The sequence below is a fragment of the Panthera leo genome, chromosome D1, assembly GCF_018350215.1.
Source record: "Panthera leo isolate Ple1 chromosome D1, P.leo_Ple1_pat1.1, whole genome shotgun sequence".
NCBI classification, from domain to species: Eukaryota; Metazoa; Chordata; class Mammalia; order Carnivora; family Felidae; genus Panthera; species Panthera leo.
In genome coordinates this window covers 54,659,949-54,684,043 of record NC_056688.1, presented here as the reverse complement: position 1 = coordinate 54,684,043, position 24,095 = coordinate 54,659,949, and the positions used below count along the sequence as shown (strand labels likewise).

The window sequence follows — 24,095 nt, the reverse complement described above, 5'->3', positions numbered from 1 at the left end:
CATTCAGCCTTACTGAAGTTTTTCATTAGGGAAAATCAGGCATTAGCCTGACCAATAATAAAGGACTACCTTGTTTCCCACTTGCTGTTTCCCGCCCCCCTCATTAAGCATAGCTCCTTTGGAACTCACAATGAAGAAAGAATTAAAGATTTAGGCATTCCTGTAATTCCTAGTCAAAAACATCTAATTGTATCTAAACTTCATTTTTTCTTAAAGCTCACTAAGTGAATAAAAGCAAAAACAAATCAATGATATAAAAGAGGTTGTAAGAAAAAGGAGAAGCAAAGAACAAAAGTGAAAGGGGAAGAAAACAAGCATACGTTTCTGTAAGGTTAACTTTGGCTCCAGAATTGTGGCAGGCTTTTTGTCAAAGAACTAGAGCCCTACCATGCCCAGTCCTGGAGAATCTAATGAGCACTCATGGAGGCAGGGACCAGCCCATGTTCCCTACATCTGAGAAAGTATGGTCCAGCTCCTTCCCATCTCTCTGTACCCAAGAGCAGCAGCAGGGTCCAGGTCTAGATTTTTTCTCCTGCTTGATTTGCCACTCGCAGGTGTAGCAACCAGTAATTAAGGTGATATAGCATTGTCGGTTGCAGGTGCATATGATCCATGGATTATGCTTTTTCAGACTTCTTTCCTGCTGGCTCCCAGGCTCAATCCGGTTGGCCTTTTTAAGCATGGTTCACCATTCTTCTGCAATGACAAATAAAACACAATTAGGATCTTCAAATGTTTCCTACCTCACTGTTCTATAGAAAATTCCATCAAAAATAGATAAATTTTTAAAGTTTATAATCTAGGATAATGTACTGGAGTTGGTACAGATGAGTAGAGCTTCACTCTACCTTTCCCACTAATTTGTTGAGTATTTACTGCAGTCATGTACCATTCGAAGTTTAGTTTTCTCATCTCTAAAATGGGACCATAATCTCTGTCCTAGACAACTAATAAATGCTAAAAGCATCAAATTAGGTAACATACACAAATGTGTTTTTTCAACTATAATATGCTTTTGAAATAACTTGAGAACTTAAGAGGCATGGGTGAGGTATGTGAAAAATTTAATCGACCACTAAGTGACTCAGATATACAGCTGCCTGCCCCTCCTCTCCTCTATGGAATTAGTCAGGGATAGCCTCAATTTAAATGATGGAATATCAAAATAGGAATAGCTGAAATAAGACAAGTTTATTTTTTCTTTGGCCAACAAAAATGCTTCAACTGTTATGTGGTATATGGCTTCACAATGTTATTAGGAACCCTTACATCTTCCAACCTGCTATTCCACTACAGCACAGGGCTTCCTTCTCAGGGTCCAAAATGGTTGCTCAAGCTACATCTATCAACTAGGAGAAAGGAAGAACGAAGAAGGATGCTCCCCTTTATTTTAAGGACACTTACAGAAGTTGAACATGACATTTCAGGGGGTTTCGAAAGAAAAGAAAAAAGAAAAGAAAAGAAAAGAAAAGAGAGGAAGGAAGAAAGATATTGAGGGATATCTTGTTGTCTCTACTGAATTTTCTCACCCTACTGTGATAGGGTTATAGACTTTAAGAGAATGTGTGGAATTAGGGGGAAAATAAAAGTATTTAAAAATAAAAAACCAAGTCTTAAAGGGCCCAATCCCAGGAGACTACTGTCTCCTGATCCTAGACTATTGTCTCTGTCCCTGAAAACTTTCTGTAGTGCTCCACTGTGTTTTTCTGTGAAAAGCAATGTTGTAGTTAAGAGCGTTATAGTTCAGAGTGCATAGTCTGAATGGACTGAGTAACCCTTCCACCTTAAGTACCAAAAAAACTGGGGTAAATATGAAAGAACAGTCTTCTCACAGTTGACAACAGGCAGTGAAGGACAGCAATCCTTGAGAGAGAAGAAACAAAGGAAGTGAGTATTGTAAATGCCCCATTTACAATCTGGCTAGTTTCCAGGATGAAGCGCCGGACGTGAGAATGTATGTGGATCCTGGCAGTATCCCTGAACTGAGTGGACAGAAATGGAAGTCTGGCGAGGTAAAAGATCCCCCTCCATGTTTTTCCCTGATTCTCCAACTGAATACTAATCAGTACCTGCTTGTGAAGAAATTACCTGAAGCGAGGGACAGAACCTCACAAAAGGAAGTGGTTACACAATCTTTATAACTCACAAAAGGCTGGGAATAGTTGACGTTTCCACCAGAGGAGAAAAACCTTCTAATACACAAGGCACTATGAAGCATACTTGGAAGGGTACTGCCTCAATAGCGGGAAACAATTAGGCCTTATTTTATTAAAGGCTACTATGGCCTGACTAAACAAAGCTTAGAGGTGAGCTTCAAAAGAATCAAAATGTTTCCAAGTAACTTTGCTATGGTCTGAAACAAAGATCAGAATTTTAAAAACCAAATACAAGAAGTAGCCAAGTAAATTTCATATATTAAAAAAAAAAAAAAAAAAAAAAAAAAAAAAAAAAGAAGTAGCCAACAAAATTCTTAATGCCCAGAATTCAATCAAAATTTACCAGGAATATAAAAAAGTAAGAGAATGTTCCCATATGGAGGGAAAAAAAGAGCCAAGCAACAACTCAGAAAGGTCTCAGATGACAGAATTAGTAGGGAAGGACAACAAACATTTTTACAACTGTATTTAATACGTTCAAGACAGTAGAGGAAAACAAGCATGTAAGATATTTTTAAAAGACATAACGTGAACTTGTAGGGATGAAAGATCTAATATCTAGGATGAAAATATACTGCAAGGATTAACAGCAGATTAGACACTCCAAAAGAAAAGATTAGAGAACTTGAGAATTTCTTTTAAATGAAGAGATCAACTGTGAGCTGCAGAACTATAAGCAGTCTGATATGAATGTGCCTGGAGTCCCTGAAAAAAAGGAAAAGAGAAAGCAAGGGATAAACACAATAGCTGAAGAATTAATGGCAGAAATTTCCAAATTTGATAAAAACTATAAACCTATAGACCCAAGAAGCACAACAAACCTCAAGGAGAAGGCACATACAGCAAACCACAAGACACATCATAATCAAGATGTTTAAAAACACTACTAAAGAGAAAAATCTCTCAATTAGCCAGAGGAAAAAAACATATTACATGTAGACGAACAAAGATAAGAATGACTTTTTGACATTTTTTCAACAAAAATAATTTCTTGTTGCAAACAATATAGGCCAGAAGACAGTGGAGCAACACCTAACCAAACAAAACATGTTAAGCTAGAATTCGGCACTTGGCATAAACAGTCTTAAAAAAACGAAAGGGAAATAAATACCTTTTCAGATATTCAAAACTGGAACTAGAAGAATGAATCACCAGCTGACTTATACTACAAGAAATGTTAAAGCCATAGAGCATAAAGGAAAAAGGTACCAGGTGAAAATGCACATTTACATAAAGAAATGAGGTACACCGGAAATACTAAATATATGGGTGATATAAAATAATATTTTTCTTATTTACAAAATTACTTCAGAAGATAATTGAGGCAAAAACAATAATGATTAACACTGCAGCTGTTACAATTACAGCTGCACTGTAACAATTATAGAAATAAAATGTACGACAACAATGGTTCAAAGGCCAGGAGAAGGGAAATTAAAGTGTAGTGTTATTCAATTCTCATACTATTCCATACATCACAACGTAACCTCTGGGAAAAGGTGTATGTATATAATAAGTTAACAAAGAAGATAAAATGAAATCATAAATTTGGATCAATCAAAAAGAAAGAAAAAGGTGAAAAAGGAACAGAGAACAGGAGAACAAATAGAAAGCAAGTAGTAAATGCCAAATTTAAACTTAAATATACCAGTAATTCCTATACAGGTAAACAGACTAAATGCTCCAATTAAAAAAAGACATTAAAAATTGTCTAACCAGGGGCACCTGGGTGGCTCAGTTGGTTGGGCGTCCAACTTGATTTCAGCTTAGGTCGTGATCTTATGGTCATGGGATCAAGCCCTGCATCAGGCTCTGTGCTGAGCATGGAACCTGCTTGGGATTCTCTCTCTCCTCTCTCTGCCCCTACCCAATTCACGTATGTACACTCTCTCCTTCTCTCTCAAAATAAATAAATAAGAATTAAAAAAAGATTGTCTAACTGGATTAAAATAACAGAGCCCAATCATATGCTCCTTACAAGAGTTTACTTTATTGATACAGAAGATAAAAGAATGGAAAAATATACACTTTGTATATATATATCAATGTCCCCTTACCAGGATATTGCCATGTACCAACCAAAGACAAAACCCCAATCACATGTAACAATAAGCATTTACTGCTCACACATCTAAGCTGATCAGCTATGTGTTCTGCTGATCTAGAATGGCCTCACCAAGTATGCCTGGGGTAACTTGGCTCCCCTCCATGTGTCACTCAACCAGGTTGGCCTGAGTATATTCTCATGGTGGTGGAAGTTGTCCAAGAAAGTAAGTCTTAACATGCAAGCCCATTTCAAGCCTCTGCTTCAAAGGATGTCCTCAAGTCAAAGTCAGAAACAAAGTAGGTCAACTCATAGGATGAGGGCACTGTAAAGTTACAAGGCAAAGAGTATGGACACAAAAGGTGTAACTAAAGGAAGGGTAACAAGTGGAGCCAAATAATACAATCTACCTCACTAGTTACCAGCAGATCAAAAGACCTTGAGGCAAAAGCATTACCAGAGACAAAGAAGGACATTTCATAATGATGAAAAATGACTTGAAAAATAATTTTCTATTTATAGGCACCCAATCACATGGTCTCTAAAAGAGAAATGGAGAAATCCACAATCATGGTGGGAAATTTAGCATACTTCTCTCAATAAAAAATATAATAAGCAGACAAAGAAGTTTATAAGGATATGAAGATTTTAACAACCTGATTAACAAACTAATCTTAATGTTTATAGAACACTATACTCAATGACTGCAGAATGTACATTATTTTCAATGTGAAATGAAACATTTATTGAAATTCATATATTGAACCACACAACTGTTTTTAATAAGCTTCTAAGAACTGAAATCTTAAGAGTATATTTTCTGACTATAGTGCAATTCAGCCAGAAATCAATAAGCAAAAGAAAAGTACAAAAATCCACATTTGGGAATTAAACACTATATTTATAAAAACCCATGGGTCAAAAGAAAACAATCACAATGTAAATAAGAAAAAAGTCTGAACTGGTTGATGATGAAACTGTGATGAAACTACATGAGTTTGGAGTTAAGATGGCGGAGGAGCAGGGAGAGCCTAAGCTTGTCTCATCCCTTGAACACAGCTAGATAGTTATCAAATCATTCTGAACATCAAAGAAATCAATCAGAGGTCTGAATGAACAAAAACTGTAAGACTACATGTAGAAAAGGGACTGCTATTTGGAAGGTAGGAGATGCAGAGAGTTTACCAGGGGAGACATTGCTCTAGGTCCAGCTGCAGAGAGGAATCCCAGCTTAAGGAGGCTACCACAAAGTAGTATAAGCAATGGAGCCCAAAATCTGAACTTTTAGCAGTCCTCTACCATGGGGGAAGTGCCTGGCTTAGAAGTGCTCAAGTAGTGAAGTGGGTTAGAATCCCAGGAGTGACAGCGTGGTCTGAGGATCCCATGGGTTACAAGAAAGGTCATACCGACATGCTGTGCTGTTTCCAGGCATAAGAGAGGGGACTCACTCTGGCTGAGGGCTACAAGCAGAGGTGTCAGTTTTCTGTTCATTTTGAAATAAACCCTGAACAGCTGAGCAGTAGTTCCACTGCTTTTTTCCCCACAGCAAGCAAAAGTGTGGTAAGACCCTCCCCCAGAGGAACAGAGGAAAATTTGGACTTTTGAAACTCAGTCATGCACCTGAGATTAAAAAGCCTGGACAAAAGCTGGGTGAATGCAGTCTGAAAGAAACTGGGGATAGAAGAGGGGTGATTAATTGCTCTTCTGTGAGGTTTCCCTGGAGTTGGGGGGGGGGGCGTGAACTTTCAGGTCCAGGACTATAGAGCCGGGCTCCACCATATTCATTCCACCCTTTAAAGGTGAAAGCCTCCAGGGAGCAAAACAGTGCACCCTAGAGGAGGACGGAGCCGCTTAAACCAAATCCCAATCCCTGCACCCCAGAGGCAAATTTCTACTGAAACAAGTCAACCTGAGCATTAGCACCACAGGCCTCTCCCCAGAAAACCAGCACAAACAACTCCCTTGCACCAAGTCTGCAGGTCATAGTGCTACAAAGCTTCAGCTCCAGGGGAAACAGGATCTAACTTCCTTTTACTTTTATTCTTTATTTATTTTTTATTTTATTTTCTTATTTTTTAATTCCTTTTACTTTTTACTATTACTTTTAATTTATATACATATTCCTTTATTTTTTATTTTATTGGTTTTGTTTTATTTGATTTGAATTTTGGATCTGGAGTCTTTTAACAAGCAGACCAAAACATACCCTGGATCTAGTCTTTCTGTGTTTTTATTGTTATTGTTTCTTTGTTTTTTGTTTGTTATTTTGCTTGTTGGTTGATTTTTCTTTTTTTTTTTTTTTTTTTTTAATTTTTTTTTTTTTTGTTAACGTTTATTTATTTTTGGGACAGAGAGAAACAGAGCATGAACGGGGGAGGGGCAGAGAGAGGGGGAGACACAGAATCAGAAGCAGGCTCCAGGCTCCGAGCCATCAGCCCAGAGCCTGACGCGGGGCTCGAACTCACGGACTGTGAGATCGTGACCTGAGCTGAAGTTGGATGCTTAACCGACTGAGCCACCCAGGCGCCCCTTGTTGGTTGATTTTTCTATTCCTTCTTTGCTCTTCTCTTCTCTGGGCAAAAATGACAACATAGAGAAACTTACCCCAAAAGAAAGAAAAGGCAATAGAACTGATGGACAGGGATTTAATCAACTATAAAAGTAAGATGTCTGAACTAGAATTTAAAACCATGGTTATAAGAATACAAGCTGGGTTGGAAAAAAACATAGAAAACACCAGAGAATCCATTTCTGCAGAGATAAAAGAACTAAAATCTAGTCAGGTCGAAATTAAAAATACTATGTTTTTCAGGAGTGAAGATGGCTCCATAGGAGGACACTGGGCTCACCTCGTCCCGCTGATCACTTAGATTCCACCCACATCAGCCTAAATAACCCAGAAAACCGCCAGAAGACTAGCAGAATGGAGTCTCCGGAGCCAAGCGTAGATAAGAGGCCCACGGAAGAAGGTAGGAAGCGCAGAGAGGTGGTGCGCGCTACACGGACTGGCGGGAGGGAGCTGGGCAGTAGAGGGGCAGCCTGCCTACCAAGGCAGAGCCCCCGAGTCTGGCTTGCAAAAGTGGAGGGGCCGGACTCCATGAGTTCTGACAGACAGCGGGACTTAACATCTGGAATGTTAAAAGTCAACAGCTCGGGCGCCTGGGTGGCGCAGTCGGTTAAGCGTCCGACTTCAGCCAGGTCACGATCTCGCCGTCTGTGAGTTCGAGCCCCGCGTCAGGCTCTGGGCTGATGGCTCGGAGCCTGGAGCCTGTTTCTGATTCTGTGTCTCCCTCTCTCTCTGCCCCTCCCCGTTCATGCTCTGTCTCTCTCTGTCCCAAAAATAAATAAAAAACGTTGAAAAAAAAATTAAAAAAAAAAAAAAAAAAAAAGTCAACAGCTCTGCTCAGAGAGCAGGAGGGCGAAGGGACACCGGGAGGGAGAGGTGTTGAGCCCCAGAAGACAGAGCTCAGCTGGGCAGGGAACAAAGGCACTGGCAAGCACCATCTCCCTCTCCCACCCCATAAAAGCTGAAATCCCAAAGGGAACCAGTTCCTGTCACCAAACTTGCTTGCACTGCACAAACACCCAACGCTCCATGGGTCTGCCTCCCTCCCAGTGCTGCAGGACCCCTCCCACAGGGGACCACTACAACAAAGTGAGCTGAGCTTGCCCCTCCTGACCCTGTGCACCTTGCAGATCCACCCCGGCTAATACGCCAGATCCCATCAAAGCAGCACCACAAGCCTGGCAGTGTGCAAGTAGCCCAGACAGGGGCCACACCACTCCACAGTGAGTCCTGCCCCTGGGAGAGGGGACGATAGGTACACACCAATCTGGCTGTGGCCCCAGTGGTGGGCTGGGAGCAGACATCAGGTCTGACTGCGTCCCTGCCCACCAACACAAGTTATTCCAGACAGCACAGGGGAAGTGCCCTGTAGTTCCGCGCCACTCCAGGGACTATCCAAAATGACGAAACGGAAGAATTCTCCTCAAAAGAAACTCCAGGAAGTAGCGACAGCTAACGAATTGATCAAAAACTATTTAGACAATATAACGGAACAAGAATTTAGAATAAGAGTCATAAAATTAATCACTGGGCTTGAAAAAAGTATAGAGAACAGCAGAGAATCTATTGCTACAGAGATCAAGGGACTAAGAAATAGTCGTGAGGAGATAAAAAATGCTATAAATGAGGTGCAAAATAAAATGGAGGCAACCACAGCTTGGATTGAAGAGGCAGAGGAGAGAATAGGTGAGTTAGAAGATAAAATTATGGAAAAAGAAGAAGCTGAGAAAAAGAGAGATAAAAAAATCCAGAAGTATGAGGGGAGAATTAGAGAACTAAGTGATGCAATCAAATGGAACAATATCCATATCATAGGAATTCCAGAAGAAGAAGAGAGAGAGAAAGGGACTGAAGGTGTACTTGAACAAATCATAGCCAAGAACTTCCCTGATCTGGGGAAGGAAAAAGGCATTGAAATCCAAGAGGCACAGAGAACTCCCTTCAGACATAACTTGAATCAATCTTCTGCATGACATATCATAGTGAAGCTGACAAAATACAAGGATAAAGAGAAAATTCGACAGCAGCTAGGGATAAATAGGCCCTAACTTATAAAGGGAGACCCATAAGACTAGTGGCAGATCTATCTACTGAAACTTGGCAGGCCAGAAAGGAATGGCAGGAAATCTTCAATGTGATGAACAGAAAAAATATGCAGCCAAGACTCCTTTATCCAGCAAGTCTGTCATTCAGAATAGGAGAGATAAAGGTCTTCCCAAACAAACAAAAACTGAAGGAATTCATCACCACTAAACCCAGCCCTACAAGAGATCCTAAGGGTGATTCTGTGAGTGAAATGCTGCAAGGACCACAAAGTACCAGAGACATCACTACAAGCATGAAACCTACAGACGTCACAATGACTCTAAACCCGTATCCTTCAATAACAACACTGAATGTAAATGAACTAAATGCTCCAATCAAAAGACACAGGGTATCAGAATGGATAAAAAAAACCAAGACCCATCTATTTGCTGTCTACAAGAGACTCATTTTAGACCTGAGACACCTTCAGATTGAAAGTGAAGGGATGGAGAACTATCTATCATGCTACTGGAACTCAAAAGAAAGCTGGAGTAGCCATACTTATATCAGACAAACTAGACTTTAAATTAAAGGCTGTAAGAAGAGATAAAGAAGGACATTATATAATAATTACAGGGTCTATCCATCAGGAAGAGCTAACAATTATAAATGTTTATGTGCTGAATACGGGAGCCCCCAAATATATAAAACAATTAATCACAAACATAAGCAACCTTATTGATAAGAATGTGGTAATTGCAGGGGACTTTAGTACCCCACTTACAACAATGGATAGATCATCTAGACACACGGTCAATAAAGAAACAAGGGCCCTGAATGATACATTGGATCAGATGGACTTGACAGATATATTTAGAACTCTGCATCCCAAAGCAACAGAATATACTTTCTTCTCGAGTGCACATGGAACATTCTCCAAGATCACATACTGGCTCACAAAACAGTCCTTCATAAGTATAAAAGAACTGAGATCATACCATGTACACTTTCAGACCACAATGCTATGAAACTTGAAATCAACCACAGGAAAAAGTCTGGAAAACCTACAAAAGCATGGAGGTTAAAGAACACCCTACTAAAGAACGAATGGGTCAACCAGGCAATTAGAGAAGAAGTTAAAAAATATATGGAAACAAATGAAAATGAAAATACAACAATCCAAACGCTTTGGGATGCAGCAAAGGCAGTCCTGAGAGGAAAATACATTGCAATCCAGCCCTATCTCAAGAAACATGAAAAATCCCAAACACAAAATCTAACAGCACACTTAAAGGAAATAGAAGCAGAACAGCAAAGCACCCCAAACCCAGCGTAAGAAGAGAAATAATAAAGATCAGAGCAGAAATAAACAATATAGAAACTAAAAAAAATTGTAGAGTAGATCAATGAAACCAAGAGTTGTTTTTTTGAAAAAATAAACAAAATTGATAAACCTCTAGCCAGGCTTCTCAAAAAGAAAAGGGAGATGACCCAGCTAAATAAAATTATGAATGAAAATGGAATTATTACAACCAATCCCTCAGAAATACAAGCAATTATCAGGGAATACTATGAAAAATTATAGACCAACAAACTAGACAACCTGGAAGAAATGGACAAATTCCTCAACTCCCACACACTTCCAAAACTCAAACGGAAAGAAATAGAAAATCTGAACAGACCCATAACTAGTGAAGAAATTGAATTATTTATCAAAAATCTTCCAACAAGTAAGAGTCCTGGGACAAATAGTTTCTGAGGGGAATTCTACCAGACATTTAAAGCAGAGATAATACCTATCCTTCTCAAGCTGGTCCAAAAAATAGAAAGGGAAGGAAAACTTCCAGACTCATTCTATGAAGCCAGCATTACTTTGATTCCTAAACCAGACAGAGACCCAGTAAAAAAAGAGGCTAACATCCCTGATGAATGTGGATGCAAAAATTCTCAACCAGATACTAGCAAATGGAATTCAACAGAATATAAAAAGAATTATTCACCATGATCTTGTGGGATTCTTTCCTGGGCTACAGGGCTGGTTCAATATTCGCAAATCAATCGACATGATACCTCATTAATAGAAGAAAGGATAAGAACCATATGATCCTTTCAATAGATGCAGAAAAGGCATTTGACAAAATACAGCATCCTTTCTTAATATAAACCCTCGAGAAAGTCAGGATAGAAGAAACATACTTAAACATCATAAAAACCATTTATGAAAATCCCACAGCTAATACCATAATCAATGAGGAAAAACTGAGAGCTTTCCCCCTGAGATCAGGAACATGACAGGGATGTCCACTCTCACCACTGTTGTTTAACATAGTGTTGGAAGTCCTGGCATCAGCAATCAGACAACAAAAGGAAATCAAAAGCATCGAAATTGGCAAAGATGAAGTCAAACTTTCACTCTTCGCAGACGACATGATACTCTACATGGAAAACCCGACAGACTCCACCAAAAGTCTGCTATAACTAATACATGAATTCAGCCAAGTTACAGGGTATAAACTCAACGTACAGAAGTCAGTTGCATTTTTATATACCAATAATGAAGCAACAGAAAGACAAATAAAGAATCTGATCCCATACACTTGCACCAAGAATTATAAAATACCTAGGAATAAACCTAACCAAAGACGTAAAAGATCTTTATGCTGAAAACTATAGAAAGCTTATGAAGGAAATTGAAGAAGATATAAAGAAATGGAAAAGCATTCTGTGCTCATGGATTGGAAGAAAAAAATTGTTAAAATGTCAATACTACCCAAAGCAGTCTACACATTCAATGCAATCCCAATCAAAATTGCACCAGCATTCTTCTCAAAGCTAGAACAAGCAATCCTAAGATTTGTATGGAACCACAAATGACCCAGAATAGCCAAAGTAATACTGAAGAAGAAAACCAAAACGGGAGGCATCACAATCCCAGACTTTAGCCTCTATTACAAAGCTATAATCATCAAGACAGTATGGTACTGGCACAAAAACAGACAGATAGACCAATGGAATAGAATAGAGACTCCAGAATTGGACCCACAAATGTATGGCAAACTAATCTTTGACAAAGCAGGAAAGAATATCCAATGGAAAAAAAGACAGTCTAACAAATGGTGTTGGGAGAACTGGACAGCAACATGCAGAAGAATGAAACCAGACCACTTTCTTACACCATTCACAAAAATAAACTCAAAATGGATGAAGGACCTGAATGTGAGATAGGAAACCATCAAAACCCTAGAGGAGAAAGCAGGAAAAATCCTCTCTGACCTCAGCCACAGCAATTTCTTACTCAACACATCCCCAAAGGCAAGGGAATCAAAAGCAAAAATGAACTACTGGGACTTCATGAAGATAAAAAGCTTCTGCACTGCCAAGGAAATAATCAACAAAACTACAAGGCAACTGACGGAATGGGAAAAGATATTTGCAAATAACATATCAGATAAAGGGCTAGTATCCAAAATCTATAAAGAACTCACCAAACTCCACACCCGAAAAATAAATAACCCAGTGAAGAAATGGGCAGAAGACATGAATAAACACTTTTCTAAAGAAGATATCCAGATGGCCAAAAGACACATGAAAAGATGCTCAACGTCACTCCTCATCAGAGAAATAAAAATCAAAACCACACTGAGATACCACCTCACACCAGTCATAGTGGCTAAAAGGAACAAATCAGGAGACTATAGATGCTGGAGAGGATGTGGAGAAACGGGAACCCTCTTGCACTGTTGGTGGGAATGCAAACCGGTGCAGCCGCTCTGGAAAATAATGTGGAGCTTCCTCAAAAAATTAAAAACAGATCTACCCTATGACCCAGCAATAGCGCTGCTAGGAATTTACCCAAGGGATACAGGAGTGCTGATGCATAGGGGCACATGTACCCCAATGTTTATAGCTGCACTATCAACAATAGCCAAATTATGGAAAGAGCCTAAATGTCCATCAACTGACGAATGGATAAAGAAGATGTGGCTTATATATACAATGGAATACTACTTGGCAATGAAAAAGAATGAAATCTGGCATCTGTGGCAACCAGGATGGAACTGGAGGGTACTGTGCTAAGTGAAACAAGCCATACAAAGACAGATACCATACGTTTTCACTCATATGTGGATCCTGAGAAACTTAACAGAGAATCATGGGGGAGGGGAAGGAGAGGGAAGTTACAGAGAGGGAGGGAGACAAACCATAAGAGACTTAAATACTGAGAACAAACTAAGGGTTGATGGGAGTGGGGGGGAGGGGAAAATGGGTGATGCGCATTGAGGAGGGCACCTGATGGGATGAGCACCAGGTGTTGTATGGAAACCAATCTGACAATAAATTATATTTAATATAAAAAAAGAATTAATGGGTTAACCAGGAAAATAAAGAAAAAATTTAAAAATACATGGAAACAAATGAAAATGAAAACATGACAGTCAAACCCTTTGGGATGCAGCAAAGGCAGTCCTAAAGGTATGCTTTTTTTTTCTTTTTTTTAAAAGCACATTCCAATTCAGGCCTACTTCATGATGCTAGAAAGGTCCAGAACACACAACCTAACTTTACACCTAAGGGAGCTAGAAAAGGAACAGCAAATAAAGCCTGGATCAACAAGAAGGGAAATAATAAAGACTAGAGCAGAAATTAATGATATAGAAACAAATGAACAAACAAAAAACAGATCAATGAAACTAAGAGCTAGTTCTTCGAAAGTATAAAAAAAGGTGATAAATCCTGAGCCCGACTTATCAAAAAGAGAAAGGACCCAAATAGATAAAATCATGAATGGAAGAGGAGAGATCACAACCAACACCACAGAAATACAAATAATTATAAGAGATTATTATGAAAAATTATATGCCAACAAACTGGGCAACTGGAAGAAATGGACAAATTCCTAGAAACTCACAAATTACCAAAATTGAAACAGGAAGAAATAGAAATTTTAACAGACCCATAACCAGCAAAAACAATTAAACAGTAATCAAAAGTCTCCCAACAAACAAAAGTCCAGGGCCAGATGGCTTCCCAGGGAAATTTTACCAGACATTTAAAGAAGGGTTAATACCTATCCTTCTCAAACTGTTCTAAACAACAGAAATGGAAGGAAAACTTCCAAACTCATTCTACAAAGCCAGCATTACCTTGATTCTAAAACTAAAGACTCCACTAAAAAGAATTACAGGCCAATATCTCTGATGAAGACAGACATAAAAATTCTCAACAAGATACTAGCAAATCAAATTCAACAGTATATTAAAAGAATTATTCACCACAATCAAGTGGAATTTATTCCTGGGCGCAGGGCTTGTTCAATATTCACAAATCAATCAACATGATACACAACCTTAATAAAAGAAAGGATAAGAACCATACAATCCTGTCAATAGATGCAGAAAAAGCATTTGACAAAATACAGAATCTATTCTTGATAAAAACCCTTAACAAAGTAGGGATATAAGGAACACACCACCACATCGTAAAGGCCATGTACAAAAGACCCACAGCTAATATTATACTCAATGGGGAAAAACTGAGAGGCTTTCCCCTATAGTCGGGAACAAAACAAGAACATCCACTCTCCCCATTAATATTTCACATAGTATGAGAAGTCTTAGCCTCAGCAGTCAGACAACAAAAAGAAATAAGTGGCATCCAAATCACTAAGGAAGAAGTCAGACTTTCACTGTTTACAGACAACATGATACTCTATGTAGAAAACCAGAAAGACTCCACCAAAAAATTGCTAGAACTAAGACATGAAGTCAGCAAAATCTCAGGATATAAAATTAACGTGCAGAAATCTGTTGCATTTCTATACACCAAAAACGAAGCAGCAGAAAAAGAAATCAAGGAATCAATCCCATTTACAACTGCACCAAAAACAGTAAGATACCTAGAAATAAAACTAACCAAAGAGGTAAAGATCTGTACTCTGAAAACTACAAAAGACTTAGTAAAGGTATTAAAGAGGACACAAAGAAATGGAAAAGCATTCCATGTTCATGGATTGGAAGAACAATCATTGTTAAAATGTCTATTCTACCCAAAGTAATCTACACATTTAATGCAATCCCTATCAAAATACCACCAGCATTTTTCACAGAGCTAGAACAAACAATCCTAAAATTTGTATGGAACCACAGAAGACCCTGAATAGCCAAAGAAATACTGAGAAAGAAAAACAAAACTAGAGGAATCATGATTCTGGATTTCAAGCTATATTACAAAGCTGCAGTCATCAAGAGAGTATGGTACTGGCACAAAAACAGATACATAGATCAATGGAACAAAACAGAAAACCCAGAAATGGACCCATAACTCTATGGTCAACTCATCTTCAACAAAGCAGGGACGACTATCCAATGGAAAAAAGACAGTCTCTTCAACAAATGGTGTTGGGAAAACTGGACAGTGACATTGCACAGGAAAGAAATTGGGTCACTTTGTTACATCATACACAAAAAATAAATTCAAAATGGATGAAAGACTTAAATGTGACACAGGAAACCATCAAAATCCTAGAGAAGGACACAAGCAGCAACTTCTCTGACCTCAGCCAGAGCAACTTCTTACTAAGACACGTTGCTGAAAGCAAGGGAAACAAAAGCAAACATGAACTATTGGGACTTCATCAAGATAAAAAGCTTCTACACAATTAAAGAAACAATCAACAAAATTAAAAGGCAGCCTCTGGAATGGGAGAAGATATTTGCAAATGACATATCTAATACTGGGTTAGTATCCAAAACATATAAGCAACTTATCAAACTCAACATCCAAAAAACAATCCAGTTAAAAAATAGGCAGATGACATGAATAGACATTGTTCCAAAGAAGACATCCAGATGGCTAAGAGACACATGAAAAGATGCTCAACATCACTCATCATCAGGGAAATACAAATCAAAACCACAATGAGATACCACCTCACACTTATCAAAATGGCTAAAATTAACAACACAAGAAACAACCTGTGATGCAGAGAAAAGGAACCCTCTTGCACCCTTGGTGGGAATGCAAACTGGTATAGTCACTCTGCAGAATGGTATGAAGGTTCCTCAAAAAACTAAAAATAGAACTACTCTACAGTCCACCAGTTGCACTATTAGGTATTTTCCCAAAGGATACAAAAATACAGCTTCAAAGGGGTACATGCACCCTGATGTTTACAGCAGTATTATCAACAATAGCCAAACTATGGAGAGAGTCCAAATGTCCCCTGACTGATGAATGGATAAAGATGTGGTATATGTGTATGTGTATGTGTATATGTGTGTGTATGTGGGTGTGTATATATATACACACCCACACATACAATGGAATATTAGCCATCAAAAAGAATGAAATGTTGCCATTTGTAATGATGTGGATGGAGCTAGAATGTAATACGCTAAGCAAAATAAGTCAATCAGAGAAACACATATACCATATGATTTCATGCATCTGTGGAATTTAAGAAACAAAACAGATGAACATATGGGAAGGGGGGGTAACAGAAGAGAGAGAAACAAACCACAAAGTGACTCTTGATGGAGAACAAACTGAAGATTGATGGGGGTAGGTGGGTAGGTGGGCTAGTGGTGATGGGTACTAAGGAGGGCACATGTGATAAGCACTGGGTGTTGAATGTAACTGATGAATCACTGAATTCTACTCCTGAAACCAACACTGCACTGTATGTTAACTAACTAAATGTTAAATTAAACAAAAAAGAAAAAGAGAAAGAAAGAAAGAAAGAAAGAAAGAAAGAAAGAAAGACCCACCCTAGGGAGAAAAGCCAAGAGTTAATCAAGGAAAATTCCCTATTTTTTGGAATTGGGTGACTTGGCAATATTTTTCCAGCACAATTTTAGAATTACTATGGACCAGTAACTGCTTAGAGCCTCCCATTTCCCCCTTTTGAAATCATATCACAACTTTACTAGTTTCTGAAACCCTGAAATGAACATTATGCTGGCACTTGATAAGACTTCTGGCAGTGCTGGATTTGAAGTTACCATTATTTTGCTTTTGAGAGATATGTGTAACTGAAGCCATTAAGTGATCTGTAATAGATTGGTGACAAAAATGAGCTCATTTCTTTACCCCTTCCTTTGTCCATATCCTTCACAATGTGACTTTGAAGTCCTCTCATTAAAAAAAGTCTATTTTCCTACTCTTTTAAGTTGATGTTGTGAATTGATGTGTCCAAGAGAATGTGGCAAATGATGTGCCAGTTGCGAACCTAGGCCTCAAGAGACCCTGTATGCTTATGCTCCCTCTTTTGGGAACCCATCGTTCCTATTTGAAGAACTCCTAACAAGCCTGATGGAACGAGTACAAGAGTAACCACAGGGAGGAGAGCCCAGTTATAAAAGTCAAGTCTTGCCCTAGGCCACCATACAGGCAACCAGCCTAAAGCATATGAAAGAATTTAGTCAAGTTTAAGTGCAAGTTAGCAAGAACTACCTGCACAACTTTGCCCTAACAGGATGCAGGAATATATTCATAAACAATAATAAATGCTATTGTTTTAAGCCACTGAGTTTGAGGATGGCTTGTTGTGCAATGATAGCCAACATGTAATAATCCTCTACAAATCTCAACTGCAAGCTAAGTAACAACCAAATCTTCAATAATTCTGGAATTAATTTCAACAATCCTCTCTTTAAGTAGGCCAGAACCCAAATTATCATTTTGGGTTCTTTCAACTTAAGATTTTGTTCTTAATGCCAATGCACAAAGGAGAGGATGAGATTTGGCAAAGTTAAGAGAAAACACACTATTTACAACAGAAAAGTATCTGATTTTTACTTAAATGTTCCATGCATAAGTTCATAACGGCTCGATTTAAAAAGGATATAACCCAGAGAAAGAGAGATCAGTTGCTTTTAAGTTTTGGGAATGTGACAAGTTCTCTCTCAAATATGTACATATATCTCTAATCATGGAATTTCTTGAGCAAACAGCCTCCCATGTTAAAAAAAAAATCTAGACTTTTTTTAAATGTAAGGAGACAGATAATCTATAGTGTTCTAACATTTGCTGTATGTCTGTGCGTGTGTTCAACATAATAAAAATTTACTATAATGAAGCTAAAAACAGAAGAAGAGACAGTGAATTTGGTGTGAGCAGTTGCAAATATTGGTATGTCAAAGAAAGATCTTGTGAACAAAAGCTCTGTGACAGGGAGGGTGGTCAACTGCTCAAATACTGAACAAAAGGCAGCATTTTAACCAGAATCATTACCACAACCATTTCCCACATGCCTACATATCCTTTGAATTCATTAATATTTAGGGAAAGATCAGCAAACATCGTTTCCCTTCCAAACATCTCTGATTTCCAAACCCATACAGCCAACAGCCTGCTGAAATCTTCACTTGATTTCTCACAGACCTCTCAAAATTATCCCAAACTGAACCCCTGCTTTGCCCTCCCAAACCTATTCCTTCTCAAGACCATCCCCTCTCCGCAAAGGGCACCACTGTTCACCCGTTGCTTGAGTCAAACACCAGAGTGCGCTTGCCAGGTTTGACAAACTACAACAAGACATAGGCTCCCTCCAAAAACAACTCAGAAACTGGACACAAGACAAGAAACAACTATTTTCAGATGTTGAACACAGGCAGCGTACGGCTAGGATCGCCCAGAGAAACAAACGAGCTGAGCACTTCCTTCACACCTGTCGGGACTTAATGCACACGCCCACGACAGGCCAGCCCTGGACGCCAGCCGAGCCACTGGGCCTACCCGGCTTGGTGCTCCTGTCGCCACCCTACTGGGACAGGTGGAAGCCCTCTGGTCTCAGCTTCCTCCCCTGAACACTGGGGTGATGGCAGCTCCAGGTTCACCAGACGTAATGAGCTGATTAGGTAAAAGTGCCTCAGGTTGGCTGCCAACTTGATAATATTAATGTAGTTTCCTACTCCTGGAGATGCTTAAGAGGTGGAGCTCAGAGCTGGACACCGTACTTACAGCGACTTCAAAGCCCCAAAAGCAAACGCGAACTCCCCACCGCAGACCAGCGTCTCTCAAGATGGACGTCTGGTTGAAGAAGGCAGTGGAGGCTGGCTGTGTGGGGTGGGCGTGGCCAGGGGCGTGGCCTTCGGTGCTCTATCAGCCCTGGAGGCTGAGTTTAAGGCACACCTGCAAACTTAGCTCTAAGCAATGGGTTTAAAATGTGTATTAAAAGTATCTTTCATTTTGCTTCTTTTAGAGATAACTTCGGGGCATTTGGGTGCCTTAGTAGGTTAAGCGTGGACACTGACAGCACAGGGGACTGCTTGGGATTCTCTCTCTCCCTCTCTCTCTGTCCCTCCCCTGCTTGCACTCTCTCTCTCTCTCTCTCTCAAAATAAATAAACTTTAAAAAAAAGAACTTCAGCGTAATTTTAGTTTTTGTTAATTATTTAGTTCAGGGATTAACTATTTTTTGTAGCCCAGTTATGTATAGATTGTCTTTTTTTAATTATTTTTTTCTTGTCTTTTTTTTCCTAACCTACTTCAAACAATGGGCCTGTTTTAGTTTTGTTTGTTTACTCTTTGATTCCTCCAGCTATTTCTCTAGCTCCGACCTCATTTCTAAGCTCTAAGACCATCATATCCAAATGTCTGCTGGTCATCTTTATCTGAATGTCCTGTTGGAGACACCTCAAACTCAATAATCCGTACGCATATTTTTCCCTTCAAATTTGCTCCACCACCTGTGGCTCCAAATTGCTAAATGGCAAGAACTGAAACCAACCCTCCATTTTTGATTCCTCCCTTTGCTTTGCAACCCACCCCCCTCCCTCACACACACTTCCTATCCATTTCTCCTAGTCATTCCCTTGTTGCATTTCAATGCCCACTAGGCCCCTAGTCATCTCAGTAGGTACCAGCTGCTTAGTACTTGCTGTGGTAAGGGTTAAGGTCATTATGGGAGTAGACTCCCAAAGAATCTCACTGCTTCCAGTTTACGTTTCCCCAAATTTGCCTTTCAAAGAGCAGCTAGTGATCTTCTAAACATACAAATCTGGCCACGTTCAAAATTCATTCCTAAGGTTAAAGTTCAAGCCCTTTAATTGGATACTGCCCTTCTCTCCAGCTTCTTTCTCCCCCTACTCTCCTCCAACCCTACTCATATTGAAACTCCAGCAAAACCAAACCTCTTGCACTACTTATGCCTCCACACCATTATGTATCTTTCTTTATTCGTGTTGTTCCTACTGCCAGGCTTCCTCACTTCCCACTCTTGACTTTTACCTAGCTAACTCCTTTTGTTGGTGGAAGACTCAGCTCAGGAAGCCTTCTTTGATCATAACCACCTATTCCTTACCACCAGGCCCAATTAAGTACTTCCCCTCCTTGTCCCATATGTCCCTCCAAATTAACTTCTTAGTACTATATTAGCGGCATTGATTATAATTACCTACTTTGTTTTGCTGAGATTTTAATTTCTGCTTCCTCCCTTTTAAGTTCATCTACTTGAAGGTGAGACCATACCTAACTCATCACTTCTTCCCAGTGCTTACTGTAATGCTTGGCACAATTGGTTAAATAAATAGTCAGAAGCTACAGAGCCATCAACCCTTAAGCTGAGTAAGACAGGCTACATTTTTTTCTGACCTACCTGTGTTCCCTGGAGTATACCTCCCAATAACCAGTTGGGAGGACTTGACCAGAAGAAAGAATGGTAGCTAGGATCGGGGTGGTAATAGCGTAGAATAAGAAAAGTAGCTTGATCTTTGAATGTTTACCCTCCTTCTGCTAACTTCTATTCGGGGACCCGAGATTAACCCTTGACATAGCAGTACTAAACTGGTTGCACCCACTGAGATTAGGTAACAATCAAGGGATTAAGCAGTTTTTGTGAAATGAAGATTTTCTGAAACTCTATTCTTTTCTTTTTTAATGCTTATCCATTTATTTTGAGGGAGGAGGAGCAGAAAGATGGAGAGAGATTCCCAAGCAGGCTCCATGCTGTCAGCACAGGGTCCCATGGGCACTTGATCTCATGAACTGAGAGATCATGACCTGAGCCTAAATCAAGAGTTGACTGCTTAACTGACTGAGCCACCCAGAGGCTCCCTGAAACTCCATTCTGATTTCTTCTTTAGAGACCTTTTTCTCATATCAATAGAGAATGAAAGAAGTGCTGGAAACTGGTCCCATGTTTGAGCAAATACAGGCCTGATCCTATTACTCCTGGTTTTAAAGCAGAAGTGAGACAAACAAAACTAAAGCATGCAAAACAAAATATTAAAAATGGTATGAGAAGGTCCTGGGTGGCTCAGTCAGTTGAGCATCCGATTCTTGATTTTGGCTCAGGTCATGATCTCATGGTTTGTGGAACTGAGCCCCACACCAGGCTCTGTGCTGATAGTGTGGGCCTGCTTGGGATTCTCTCTCTCTTCTCTCCCTCTCTCTCTTTCTCTCTCCCCCCCATCCACTCATACACACACACACACTCTCCCTCTCTCAAAATAAATATATTTTTTAAAAGGGTATCAAAGAACTTATAAAATAAATTATAACATTTTATTTCAAAGAACATAAATATTCAATTAATCTATGTGGGAGTCTTCAAATTTACCTGTTAAAAAATCAATAATGAAGGTAAACTGGGGGACATGATGTGGCGTTAAGAAACTGAGATTCCCATCAATATTTGGGAGAGATTTTTTCCCGGCTTTATTGTCCCAACAGAACTGACTCAATTTCATAGACTCATTATTCATATAATTAAATTGTCCTTTTGCAATGAATATTGTTCAAACTCTGGTGGGCCCTGTCTGATCTTAGACAAAAAATATGATGAACCCAAAAAAGACTGTGTTGGAAGAACTCAATTTTGTTTTTTTTAAGATTTTCAAGACTGGCCAACTGAAGGTTTGCTAGTCATTTCTTCAAAACTCTACCTTCCTTCTGTAGTGTAGTGGGTCTTTGTCCAACAGTTTCCAGAAGGAGCAAGCTGACCTGAGAGAAGGTTTTTTCCTACTGATTGCTGTCACACTATCAACTTACAGAGAATTCTGCTAAAAACAACGTAAGTGAGTTTGCAGTTTGGTGTAGTCCATAAAGCCAATTTGAAATATTTTGCAAACCTACACACACACACACACACACACACACACACACACACACACATGCATTTAAAGCATCTAGGATGGGGTGCCTGGGTGGCTCAGACATTAAGCATCTGACTTTGGCTCAGGTCATGATCAGGGGTGAGCATGAACCTCACTTCCGGTGAGCTCAAGCCCTGCTTCAGGTAAACATGAGCCCTGCTTTGGTGGAGCCTCGCTTTTCTCTCTCTCTCTCTCTCTCTCTCTCTCTCTCTCTCTCTCCCTGACCCTTGCTCACTTGCACCCTCTCTCTCTCTCAAAAATAAAATAAAATAAAATAAAATAAAATAAAATAAAATAAGACATCTAGAATGGCACCTAGGTTTCTCAGCAAAATAGAAGCTAGTAATATCACAAAAACACAGCCAATTCCTAACTTTCCGTGCAGCCTCAAGTCTAGGCAATAACTATTCCAGCCTTCTGATAATTTTCTTATTATAAGAGCAAATTATTTATCACTCATCGCTTGGACTGAAGAATGAGTAAATAATCAAAGGTTGCTTTAAGTTTTCATTATATAAACCTGCAAAATGGTAACATTGACACAAAGAAAAGGATAAACTTGAGACCTATGGCCACATGTCACCTGAGCAGTTGAGCGCCAGCCTCTGAATTCTCTCTCTTGGCAGAGAGAATTCAATGCTGGGGCTTGATGCCAGACTCTAGCCAACTGTACAGCAGCGGATCAAGCCCAAAGCTTGGACATTATCTTTGCTAAGTGCATATGGTAGTCCTGTTTTTAACAAGTGTCCTTTTAATTAAAAGTAATGAATCTTCTCTTCAGTGACAGGTCATTGAACTAACTAGTTTTTGCTTTTAATACATCTATAACGAAGAAATATTGAACTACAAATCTGAAAGAGATAAGAAATACTAATTTTAGGGCTTAATCCTTTAGCAAATTGGCAGGGAAAAAGGAGGCCCTAGGCTTTTAAACAGAGTATCCTGAAGCAACTTCAAATGGATAAAAAAAAATTTTTTTAGTCAATGTTTGATTGACCTTTTGATACTATGGCCAGAAAGCAGTTATTGACTAAGATAAGCACAACCTAGACTCCTAGTTATTGATTCTTTTATAAAACCTCCATTTTTGTGCCAGTAAAAGAGTCAGAGTTAGCATGAAATTTCCTGACAAACCAAGTAATTTCAACCATTATAAAATGAGACTGAGTGTCCTGCATGTCAGGGGTTGTGTTAAATGCTTTACATACATTATTTTGTTTGCTCGGAATCTTAAAGGTAGATACTATTATTGTACTCACTTTACAGATCTAGAAGCTGAGGCTCAGGAAGGTTAAGTAGCTGCTCCATGGTCATACATACCTGTGACAGAGCCAAAAATTAAATACAGCCCATTTGACTCCAACTACACTATACTACTTTTTTTCCTCTAGACCTCAGCAGTCCAATAAGATAGCTACTAGCTATATGTGGCTATTTAAATTTAAATTAATAAAAATTAAAATGTAAAAATCAGTTCCTCAGTCACTAACCACATTTCAAGTGCTTAACAGCCACATGTAGCCAGTGGCTCCCATACTGGACGATACAAGTACAGAATCCATTATCACAGAAAATGTTTTAGATAGTGCTGGTCTAGAGTCACCAGTAACTGGCGTGCCCTCTCCCTTTCTGATAATGGAAATTATACACACATTACCTTGTTACTTTAACTTCCAGGAAGTTTAATTCCAAATTTAAGGTTCAACTATAGCAATACTTTAACCCTGATAACCAACATATTTGTGCTCATCTTTTCCTTGGCCCTGATTTCCTATCTGTATTTATTAATAGATATTAATTATTGTTTTATTGCAAATGTTATTGTTACAGGTTTTCTCAAATCATTTGTTGAAAAGGCAGTATATAAGTATAAATAACAAAAATCAGGACATACTCTGGTTTTTGCCTGCCTTCCATGTTATAAGGTGTAGAATAGGATTCATGTTCCAGCTATATGCTGTCTATAAGAAACTCACTTCAAATAAAACAATATAGGCAGGATGAAAGTAAATGGATGGGAAATTTTATATCATGCAAACATTAACCAAAGGAAAGCAGAAGAGGTTACATTGAGATCAGATAAATTAGATTTTGGAGCAAAGATAATTACTAGAAAGAGAGAAAGACAGTATACAATGATAAAAGGGTCAATCCACCAAAAAAAAAAAAAAATAGCAGTCCTAAATGTATGTGCAGGAGACAACAGAAATG

At 39.0% G+C, this 24,095-nt stretch overlaps 1 protein-coding gene across 8 annotated transcripts in view; it reads right to left on the bottom strand.

Annotated features, from left to right (window-relative positions):
• Positions 1 to 18,837, bottom strand: part of GDPD4 (glycerophosphodiester phosphodiesterase domain containing 4) — a 196,534-nt gene extending 177,697 nt beyond the window's left edge. For 6 of the 8 annotated variants that reach the window (XR_006193357.1, XR_006193356.1, XM_042903891.1 and 3 more), the window contains exons 1-2: positions 18,752 to 18,837; positions 494 to 696 (exon numbers count right to left, since the gene is read on the bottom strand). Coding sequence is in view for 6 of the 8 variants with exons in the window: in XM_042903891.1 (XP_042759825.1) it covers positions 494 to 682 (189 nt within the window). In the remaining 2 variants the exon portion in view is untranslated. Of the gene's footprint in view, positions 1 to 387; positions 697 to 18,526 lie in introns of those variants that run through there. The other 2 variants (XM_042903890.1, XM_042903892.1) reach the window with 2 other exon arrangements.
• Positions 18,838 to 24,095: the final 5,258 nt, after the last annotated feature.